Source organism: Anabas testudineus, chromosome 17 (assembly GCF_900324465.2).
Source record: "Anabas testudineus chromosome 17, fAnaTes1.2, whole genome shotgun sequence".
NCBI lineage: Eukaryota > Metazoa > Chordata > Actinopteri > Anabantiformes > Anabantidae > Anabas > Anabas testudineus.
The window spans coordinates 22246866-22258386 of NC_046626.1; the positions used below are offsets into that span (position 1 = coordinate 22246866).

An 11521-nucleotide genomic window follows, 5' to 3' on the forward strand; every position below is an offset into this window, starting at 1 on the left:
AGCAGAGGTTGGAGGAGCGTGAGGAGTTTTCACTGATCCCACTTCAGGACTCAGACAACATGAGGAGCAGCTGGACTTCACTCTGCGGGGTTCTGGCTGCGGTTTGTTTCGTTCAGGCGACACATACGTTCTACTGTAAGTGTCCAGTCTTCTCACTCTGCTTTTATTCTGAGGTTCATTGTCTTTAAATGAGCGTTGAGTTGATTCTATTAACTATTGAAGGTTTAACTGGGTGAGAGGAGCTGTGGCGTCTTCATCAGACTCTTTAAAACCTTGAATCTTCTTTGTTTTAGTTGTTTTCAAGGAAATATTCAAGAAAAGATCTAACAGATTACATTTAAAGGGTTTTAGTGCTACACAGATAAAGAATAATGCTGATGTTATTATTTTATTGTGGATGCAGGACAACATTAGGTTGAATTAACACGTATATTATATACATAAAGAACAGTAAACTGAAGAGACAACAAACAAATAAAAAACTACAAAACATCCAGCTGTGATCAGAGTTGAACATGATCCAGTCTTAAACATTTCTGTGTAGTAAGTGAACACATGGTGTGGTGGTCGGTTTGATTCACGGTTCTCTGGCTTCTTTAAAAAAGAGAAATCTGATGTGTAGAAGTGAATCGTGGCTCGAACTAAGATTTGTAAAGATCTTAGAAGAAGAGTTGTTGACTCTGACCAGGCCGGGAGAGTTTCTGTAGAGCTCGGACTCCACCAGTCAAATACAGAACATTCAGCACCGCTGTGGACCAACAAAGACCAGGAGCAGGAACGGGAGAAGCTGTGTCAGAGTCCAGGAGGTCGTAGGGAACCTCAGGGGAACGTCTAAAGGTCTCCAGAGTTCTGAAGTCCACCAGAGGAGACACTCTCCAGAAGAACCTCACTGTCTGTCTACGGTGGGTTCAGGGACCTGCTTCTGGACCAGGACTTGTCATCACTGATGGAGCTGTGAAGATGTGCAGGTCCCAACACTCAGTTATTGAACCAGTTCCTGAGGTTTGAAACCACAACGATGAGATGAATTAGTTTCTGTTAACTAGTGTTAGAACCAGACTCAGACTGTAAGAACCTCAGAGTTCTGTCTTTTGTTTCTTCTGAAGACACTGAGCTGCTTCTCTTCTCAAACCGCCCAGAGGGAGACAGACAGGTCAGATATGACACTTAAACACGGTAAAGATGAAGTCAAAGGGTCCAAAGCTTCATTACATTTACATTTAGCTTTTTATCCAAAGCAACTTACAAGTGAGGAACAAGGAGCTCTTGCCTAAGGACCCCTACTGGAGGTGGACCACAGCTGGGATTTGAACCCCAGTCTCCCACAAGGGAAGTGGTGATGTTACCACTGATGAGTAGAAAAAGCAGAGCACATGAACACTGGATGAAAAAGGAAGAACGTGTGTTAACATGTTTAAATCTGTTTGTCACATATTACAGTGATTGAAGAACCAGAGTCTGGGTGGAACCTGTGTTCTCTGAGTTTTTGTTCCCTCGGGCTAAAAGATTCAGACCAGGAACTCATCGATGTCTCCTGTGTCCTCAGCAGACAGACAGGAAGACAGACAGACAGTGAACTCCCCTCTGACCCCTCAGACTGTACAGAGACAAAAATCAGTGTCTCAAAAACAGAAGAACTGGTTAAAACAGTGAATTTTGGACAAACACTCAAACTGACGTGTTTAAATATCGAGTGGAGTTCTGTTCAGCGACATGATTCGTGTTATTTTACTTCTTTAAATCCTTAAATCCTTAAATTCTTGACAAACTTGAGTTTGTGAACGTCTGCGTCCGTCACACTGAGTCGGACTAAACCTCGGATTCTTCTCTGAACAGTTTTCGAGTTCCCCTCTTTGGGACAAGCAGCAGCCTGTCCAGTCTCTGTTCTGTGGGTGTGTGTCAGGCTCAGTGATGATGCCTCAGACGAGGCGTTGGTTGGTTTGGGTGGGACTCTGTGGTCTCTGAGGATTTGTCTGCAGGGCTTCAGGTTGGGAGGCGCAGCTCTCTCTGAACAAACCACAGAACATATGAGGAGCTTCACGCTCTGTAAACAGCTCCGTGGTAGGAACCAGGTAAACGAGCTCCGCTCTGCTCCACAGCACGCTGCGACTGCAACGGGAGGTCCCACAGCTGTCTGCGGGACGCCTGGGGCCTGCGCTGTGTGGACTGTCAGGGGAACACCGAGGGTCGACGCTGCGAACGCTGCAAAGCAGGTTTCTATCTGGAGGGGGCGGGGCCGAGCTGTGCACCCTGCCGCTGCAACCCCACAGGTGAGAAGACACCTGTCTTTATGACCCGCCTACGGTTTGGACAGTGTTAGGCCGAAGTCTCAACTTGTTGCTTTGACTCCAGGTTCTGTCAGTGCCACATGTGACAGCAGGGGGCGCTGCACCTGTAAAGACGGTGTCACAGGGGAGAAGTGTGACCGCTGCCCTGAAGGAGCCATCGGACCCAACGGCTGCTCGACAAGGTGACGAATCACAGCATTCACTGTGCTGTGGAGCTGTGAGCTCATAGGCACAAGGGTTAAAGGACACTTCAGTTCCTTTCACCACTTCAGCTCCTTTCATCATTTCAGCTCCTTTCACCACTTCAGCTCCTTTCACCACTTCAGCTCCTTTCACCACTTCAGCTCCTTTCATCATTTCAGCTCCTTTCATCACTTCAGCTCCTTTCACCACTTCAGCTCCTTTCATCATTTCAGCTCCTTTCATCACTTCAGCTCCTTTCACACTTTGAATTTTACATTTTTACATTTCCTGTTTTTTCAAACCCACTTCGTTTGCTTTACAGACGTCAGCCCAGACAGGATACTTCCACTCAGACTCTGCTGTGTTTCTGTTACGGTCACAGCAGCCGGTGTTCTCCACAGTCTGGTTACTCCGTCCACAACGTCACCTCCACCTTCACCACAGGTAACCACTTCACTTCACTTCACTTCACTTCACTTCACTTCACTTCACTTCACTTCACTTCACAATAAAAGACCCTCAGTTCAACACAGGAGCACCAGAAACAACAGCATGAATGTTGCGTGTGTTGCTTTCAGGTCCAGAGGGTTGGAAGGCAGCAACAGCTCAGGGCGTCACCCCCGATGACGTCCACTTCCGCTGGACACCAACGTACCAGGACCTGGAGGTGATCTCCAAAAACAGCCTGCCAGTTTACCTGTACGCCCCAGGTGAGAATAAACCCTATGACTGATGTCTGTTTTCCTTATTTCTTTCCGTCTCCTTCCTCACCTGTCCCTGGTCTCTTCTTGCTTCCCGTGCCCTCGTTTCCTCTCCTCTCCTGATCACCTGTCTCCTTCTCCCTCATTCTTCTCACCTGTCCACCTGCTCGTCCTCCCGTTCTCTGTTCATTTCCTCCTCAATCATTCTTTTTTCCCTCCTCTCCTACAGCTCCTTACCTTGGAAATCAGCTGCTGAGTTATGGTCAGAACTTTTCCTTCTCGCTGCGTCTGGACCGCGGTGTTCGACACCCGTCCACCAACGACGTGATCTTGGAAGGAGCTGGTCTGAAGGTGTCCGCCTCGCTGGGTGACCTGCGATCCATCGTCCCCTGTGGACAGAAAATCACCTACATCTTCAGGTCAGACAACAATCCTGCAGAGACCCAAACAGTTCTGCATGAATCCACCACCGGGGTTTAAGTTAAGGCCTCGAGACATCATGGGTTTGATCTGTAGGAACATTCCTGCCCCAAAATACTAAATATAAGATTAACGAACACCCAACAAAGAAACCTGGGCCTTCAAAACCACCTCGATGCCATTTGAATGATGTAGTTCTGAGTTTTTCACTAAAGCTTCCAAACGTCAGACATTTGGTAAATTGGACATTTTACTTTACTTTAGATCTTAATTTAACAAGTTAGATTTTCTTTTTTTTATTAGTACGTCACAAAACTAAAGACTAAAGAATTTGATCCCGTGTTGAACATGAACACACAGAGACACAAAATAAATCAGATTAAATAAATTAAATAAAACAATTCTTTCATTTAAGACCCAGACTTTACTACAAACATCATTTATAACGCCAAAACCAGTTATGCTGTATTCAAAACCAAATAATGTGTTTAAATCATGAACAGCACAGAACAATATTCACCGCAGAGCGTTCAACACTACATAAATAATCTAGGAAAATCGCATTCAACGTGATTTTTACATTTAACAGACACAAAAACACATTAATTCACAATCACTGTAATCGAGACTCGTCCTCCAACATCATGTCTTTGTGAGGTTTAACCAGGTTTTGGACTTTATCCACAGCACAGGTAATATTTTCCCTGGCCAGGAAACGGGCTGCACCCTCTGGTGTACCGGATCCAGCCTTGACAGCACTCCACAGAGAACCTGCTCTGGACTGGACTCTTTGTCCTACCTGCTTCACGGTCGTCCTATGACCAGGAACATGTTTTACAGTAGTAGCTAGAACTTCATTATGATGTTTGTTCCTGGTCGTCCTCGTCCACCACCCCTCACACGAACGTCCTCGTCTGTTTAATTTATTTCATGAATAAAGAATGAATTTGGTTCGGAGAAGAAGGTTTAGGAAAACCTCATCCAGCTGTGAACTCACCTGACAACATCATCGTGAATCTGATAACATTACAGTGCTGATACAGTACGGTACAGTACGAGAACAACAGCAGAGAAGCTGTGTGAGCATGTTGAATTGAACTGCGACAGCATCAGCAGCTTCATGTCTCACAAAACATCTTGTATCTGATCAACAGACTGGATGAGAAGTCCGGCAGCAAGTGGAGACCTCAGCTCTCCACGTTCCAGTTCCAAACGCTCCTCCAGAATCTCGACGCCGTCAAGATCCGAGCAACATTTGGGGAAAATGGTAACTTCTGTCATGACTTCCATCGGTTCTGCACACAAAGTTCCTTCATGAGTTCTAACTCATCTCTCAACACAGTTCCTCCATAAAATGATCTTTATGGTTTCGGGCTTAGAGAAATCTGCTGGATATCAGGAAGAAGGTCACTGGTTGTGTCTTTTCAGGTCGTGGGTATCTCGACAATGTGCAGCTGGTGTCAGCACGGCGTGGAGACGGTGTCCCGGCCCGCTGGGTTCAGACCTGCAGCTGTCCACAGGGGTACGAGGGAGAGTTCTGCGAGCGATGCTCAGTGGGCTTCAGACGCAGGACTCCTGCAGATGGATCCTTCAGCCCCTGTGAGCCGTGTAACTGCAGGGGAGGCAGCTGCGACCCGCAGACCGGAGACTGTTACTCTGCTGATGAGACTCGTGGGGAGCTGAGCTGCTCTCAGGGGTTCTACCGAGACCCCCGGCAGCCTCAGACCTGTGTGAAGTGCCCCTGTCTGGAGGGAGTGTCATGTTCTGTGGCTGCTGGTTCACTGGAGCCCCGATGTGAGCACTGTCCACTGGGAACCACCGGTAGGTGTCACTACAAACAGACTTCAGCAGCTGAAATGAGCACTGAACACCTGGACGAAGAACTATTTATTAATTATTTAGAATATTTCATTATTAACTGTGACGGTTTCTGACCAGCTGCCGTGTTCTGACATCACGGTTTGATCATGTGTGGATCTCCCTTCAGGTTCCCGCTGTGACGTCTGTCAGGAGGGTTTTTTTGGCGACCCTTCAGGAGACGCCGGTGTTCAACGGCCCTGTCGGCCCTGTCAGTGTAACGGACACATCGACGTCAGCGTGGCGGGAAGCTGTGACCGCCGCAGCGGTGAATGTCTGAAGTGTTTGAACAACACGAAGGGACGAAACTGTGAGAGCTGTGTGAGGAGTTTCTACCACAGCAGAACCACAGACGCCTGCAAACGTAAGAACCGCGTTCCAGTCAGGATGCTCCGATCATTTTCTGATGTGAAATGTGGTTAGTTTCTGTCTGGACACATATGGTCCATAGATCATTATTACCCCCCCCCCCCCCCCCCCCCCCCAGCTTTAGAGTATGTGACCTACTGTAACAAGACGTTTGACATGATCTTCAGGTTGTTTCCTTTCTGTTTTGTCCAGCGTGTAACTGTGATGTTCTGGGCTCCGAGTCTGGACAGTGTGATGATGTTGGTCGCTGTCGGTGCAGACCAGGTTTTGAGGGCCTGAGGTGTCAACGATCTAACTGTCCTGCCTGTTTCAATCCCATCAAGGCAAAGGTAGAGCTCAATGTCCTGTTGTAGCAAACTCTCCTGTTTGGGGACTGTGAGCTTCAGATTGGATAAATCTTTACAAAGGTTAATGTGAGCGCTCTAAACGAGCAGCATTGGTTCCTTGTGTTTCAGATGGGGGCCTATGCTGCAAAACTAAAGGAGCTGGAGACTCTGTACTTCAGCACGGACGGAGGTTTGACACCAGTCAACAGTGCTGAGATGGAGGCTGCCCTCAGAGAAGCTGGGAAACTGGTGGACGACCTGCAGGACAACACCGAGCAGCTCAGAGGTACAACAGCAGCTCATCTACACCATCGCTAATTCAGTGATGGTCAATTACTGGAGCCAGAAAAAAGATAATGTGACAGGCTGAAACTCCAGCGTAACTTTTAAAATGATCTGTGACATGGACAGTAGACAATGGTTGGTGATCTGCTGAGAGTTCTGTTTCAGCTCTAATCACTGCACTGATTGAAATGTGCAGATTGAATTTGGAGGCTCTCCCATTTATTTTACAAAGGTTTTCTAGCAGCATCTAGTGGACGTTGGAGGAATAGCTGGTTCAGAGGGGCACACGAGTAGATCCTGCTGTTTTTACTGCTGTTCAGTAAAATGATGATCATCACACTTCCTGTGTCCAACAGAGCTGGAGAAGACTCTGCAGGCTCGGCTGTCGACCATCAGCAGGAGACAGCTGGCTGAAGGACAGGACCTCCAAAACATTGCAGGCACAGCAGATGACATCAAGCAGCAAAAGAAAACATACACAGTTAAGGTGGAGGAGGTCCAGATCCTGATGGAGGAGATGAAACGCCAACTCGAGGAGGCCAGGTCTAACCTCGTTTTAGCGGTAAGACACCAGACTGACTAAACAAGTCTGAACATGCAGCTATGTTCAAACCTCTTAAAACTGTCAGAAACCTGCTGATGGTCAAAAAATAATTAGCAGAGGTGGAGGTCGGACATTTCAGTTGCTATTATTAAAAAAACTCAGTTAATGAATCTGTGGGAAGAAAGAGGGTGGTTCTAACTTCACCTGTAACGGTGAAAAATAGGTTCTAAATAATCAGTTTTCTCTTCCTCCTCCTGTTAGGAGGTTCCTCTTCAAGATGCCCCTCAAGGTCCAAACCTGTTGTCATCGTTGGTGCAGACAGCTACGAGTCTGGCTGATAAGTAAGTCTATGGCATCGCTCTGAACAGTCGGTTGGTCGAGTAAGTAGCTCAGTCCTGATTCTTTTCTGTTCATCCTGTAGACATCAGACAAAAGCAGGAGCTGTGGAGCGAAGTGCCAACGAAGCTCTGAGTGACTCTCAGAAAGGTCTGGCTCTGGTCCGAACGCTCATGAACAAAGAGAACAAAGTCAAAGAGCTGATTGGAGATCTGAAAACCATGTGAGTCTGAATTCACATTTAACTTATGTTCTGACTCAGTTTAGCATTTATTCAGCGGAGGCCGAGCTCCTACTGTCTAAAGTTTGTACTGTGGTTTAATGATTACGAGACTCCTAGAAGAAGCTCAGAGCCCAGTCACCTGTGACATGTAAGGTGAGATTCTAGTATTTCTGCAGGTATGATGAGACTTCAGCTCAGGTGAAGGGTTTGGAGAACCAGGCGATTCGTGTGAGCACTGAGGCCAGAGGTGAGAGCACAATGGCAGGGAACATGTTGAAGGACATAGTCAGCATGGAGCAAAGCATTCCATCATCACTGAAGGTACCGACTAGTTCAGTTTCAGAAACTGATCTTATAGCTGACATCACCCTGTCAGATTTGTTAATCCCGCTGTGTTCTCCCATGATGCTCAGGAAAACATGGGCGGCATGGTTTCCAGGTTGGACGGTGTGAAGGCAGCAGTGGAGGAAAACATCTCAGGCTTTGAGGCGCTGCAGGGCGGCGTGCAGAAAAACATGGCTGCCACCGAGAACCTGTTGGCAAAGGGCAAGGCCGCCCAGCAGGTACTGAAGGATGATCAGATATTCAAACGTAACCCTCTGCAGGCTGTTTATTGATCAATGAAAACACTGAACACCTTTCATTCAACTGCACACCTGTGGCAGGTGAACTGTGGAAATAGAAATAGAAAGAAACCGGGACATCTAGTGGCTAGATGGGAGACTGGCAGGAGGCCAAGAGAGTGTGACAGTAGAATCTGTGAGCTAGAATCTAAACCATCAGTCCACCAGAAGATGATCAGAGAAGAAACATATATGATACTCAAGGATGATTTAATTAGTGGGGGCTCATGTTTGATTGAGCACCAGATTAAAACCCAACACAAAGTCAGAGAATTTCTTTATTTACATCACACAGACCAGACGAGTCTAATCCAATGAATCACTAGTTACTAGTTAAAGTGTGCCCAGCTCCAACAGTCTGCTCTCAGTTCTGATGAATCCTAATTGTTCATATTCACGTTATTGTTCTGTAGGATTTCAAGAAGATGCTGGACAGAGTCAACATCGCCAAGGACACCACAGACGGTGCTCTGCAACTCATCAACAGCAACACCAAGGAGCTGGACAATGCCCTAAACACCCTGAAAGGTAAACTGACCATTGTCTTTAGTTTTTATTGCAGGCTGCCTGTTGGGATCAGTTGAGTCCACCGACTCTGTAGCAGGACCAGACTCAACCAGACTCTTTCTCCTCCCCAGGGTTCGACCAGCAGATCGAGGGCAGCAGAGCTCTGTCTGATGCTGCCATTAAGCGACTTCCAGGCATTAATGCCACCATCCAGCAGGCCGTCGGCAACAATGCTTACACAAAGTCTGCGTTTGATGACGTGTCTGAGATTTTTAGTAGCACACAGGGAACCATCGCCCAGCTGGAGAAAGTAGTCAACGATCTGGAGGTAAAACTAGCATATGTTTAGCCTAGCTTAGCATTAAAATGGAAGAAGAAGGACACTATTAGCCTTCATTAGCCTTATTTATACATTAAAACATTAACATTTCTGTCAACAGTCAGTTCAATAGTTGTTTGATTAAATAGTTGATTGACAAAAGTTAATTAGATAAAAAAAAAATTTGATAATTGACCATTTACATCCATTTATTAGATTAGATTTCTGGCATCTTGAATGTCAATACATTTTTTCACATCTCAAATTTTCATGTTTGACTTTTGAAGGTTTTGTTTCTTTTTTTTATATTTCTAAAGACTGTGTGGAGATGTGTGATTTGCAGTGACTTCATCTCATTCCCACTCTTTGTCTGAGAGAAAATGGAGACAAATACCTGTCAAACTGATTTTGATTCTGACAGATAGGACAGGATAGTCCTGGAGCAAGCAAATACAGTGGCAAGAAAAAGTGAAAGTGTGCACCTTAACAGCAAACAGTGAACCTTTAGGAATTAAATTGTTTTCTGCAATAATCTGATCTGAGCTTCATCTGATCTGAGCTTCATCTAATCAAGAGTATTAACAAATCTAATTTGCCTAAAATAATAACACAAAGAAATTCTTTCATGTCTTTAATGACAACAACCTAAGAAACCTCATAGTCCAAAAAGTTAATTGGAGTCAGGCGTTAACATACCTGGAAGAAAATTATTTTGAGGGTGTGGACTGGAGCTACTCAGACAAAAACCACTCAAACTTTTGGAGTTTGCTCCGTACAAGGTGAAAATGCTTATGTGGACCTTATGACGGAAGCTGCTGTTTACTAAAAAGAACATCGCTGCAGCCGGAAGTTTCCAAAGAACACACTGACACTCCACAGCAGTACTGGGAAAATGATTAAACTTGATTGAACTATTTGAAAGAACACACAGCACTACATCTGGAGTAAAAGGTCACTGTATAAAATCATGAAAGCATCATCGCAGCTGTAAAGTATGGTGGAGGAAACATCATGATTTGGACCTGCTTTGCTGCATCAGGGCCTGACCAGCTTGCAGTGATTGGGGGGGAAGATGAATTCCCAGACGTATATAAAAAAACTTTAAAGGATAATGTGCAAATGCCTTTGCCTGTAAGTGGCAGCATTAACAAGTGTCATTTTAAAGATCTAAACTGCTTTGGATGGATGTTTTAATAGAGTCTGCTCGTTTTAAACCCGTTTTACTCTAGGACATCAGCTCTGTGCTGACCAGATGTTTTGCCTTTATTCTTCAGCAAACGTTTGGATCTTTGCCGTCTTACGCTGGTCTGGCAAATGAAGCCACCAAACTGAACGAGGACTCAAATGTTCTGAAAACAATGACGAGTGATACGGATGCAAACCTGAAGTCTGAGCTGGATAAAGCCAGGAGGCAGAAGGCTGATGCTGAGCTGGTAAACTGTCCTCACAGAGACAATGTGTTAATGATAAGAGTCCAAAGTGATGGACCACATGTTCAACACAGTAAATGTTTCTTCTGCAGGCTGCTATTGGAGCGACTGCAGCTTTCAACAACGCCAAACAGACGAGAGACGCTGTGGGAAAAACACTAGGAGACATCAACAGTCTGCTGGCTAACATGAGTGAGTAGTATGGGTTTCAGTTAATAAATAACTCTAAACTCAATGTAGCGTGTTAGCATTTAGCTTTCAGTTCAGTACGTTGATTTTCTCTTTCACAAACTCTGCTCTTGCAGCGGGTTTTAAGAAATAAGCTCTGCTAAACGCGTGGTGTGTTTACTGCCTCCACTTCACATTAGTCTCCACAGATCACAGCAGGACAGTTTTCAGGTTTTCTTCCTCTCTGTGTCCTTGTCCTCAGACCAGCCGGGTGCAGTGGATGAAAAGTATCTGAAGCAGCTGGAGGAATCTCTGGCTGGAGCTCAGAGAGAAGTGGATCAGAATCTGAAGCCACGGTTCAGGGACATGGAAAAGAAGGAGACCGCAATGCGACTTCGGCTCGACTCCATCAACTCGGACATCGACACCATCCTGGGAGACATCGCTAACCTGGAAGACATCCTGAGGACCGTCCCCAACGGCTGCTTCAACAACCCACCCATCGAGCAGGCCTGAGGACCGAGTCTTTACCTGCTGCCAAGTTCAGTTTTTCATACAAAGTCCAGGTCCAACAGAACAAAAACCTACTTTGTCCCAGAAAAATCTGAATTTATTTCATTAAGTAATAAAACACATGAGGTTTTCAGTGATTGGCTCCAATGAATGATGGTGATATTGAGAAACTCTGAAGCATCTTGAACTGATTTAAAGGATTTTATTACAAATACTACAGTAAATAAAAGTCTGAATATATACAACACTTATATTAAACAACATTCAGTTTTCCTTTTCTGTCTTCTACAAACCTCTTCATGTTACACAAAGAAGCTGTAAATCGAATTAATAATTATTGCACTGATAAAGTTTATTCTTCTCATGTTGAACTAATATAAAACATTTTACCAGATGACTGGATGGATATTAAACTAAATATTGAGTATT

General features: G+C 45.4%; 1 protein-coding gene across 1 annotated transcript; it reads left to right on the plus strand.

The window, feature by feature from the left end:
* Positions 1-6: 6 nt before the first annotated feature.
* lamc2 (laminin, gamma 2) lies at positions 7-11521 on the plus strand. The gene is made up of 21 exons (XM_026374283.1): positions 7-135; positions 2100-2270; positions 2353-2470; positions 2794-2915; positions 3050-3181; positions 3402-3591; positions 4747-4859; positions 5021-5413; positions 5580-5813; positions 6011-6147; positions 6274-6430; positions 6786-6991; positions 7235-7314; positions 7395-7532; positions 7709-7853; positions 7946-8095; positions 8569-8683; positions 8794-8990; positions 10256-10414; positions 10504-10603; positions 10842-11521. The coding sequence occupies exons 1-21, from the start codon at positions 60-62 to the stop codon at positions 11093-11095; spliced, it is 3387 nt and encodes a 1128-aa protein (XP_026230068.1). The 5' UTR covers positions 7-59; the 3' UTR covers positions 11096-11521.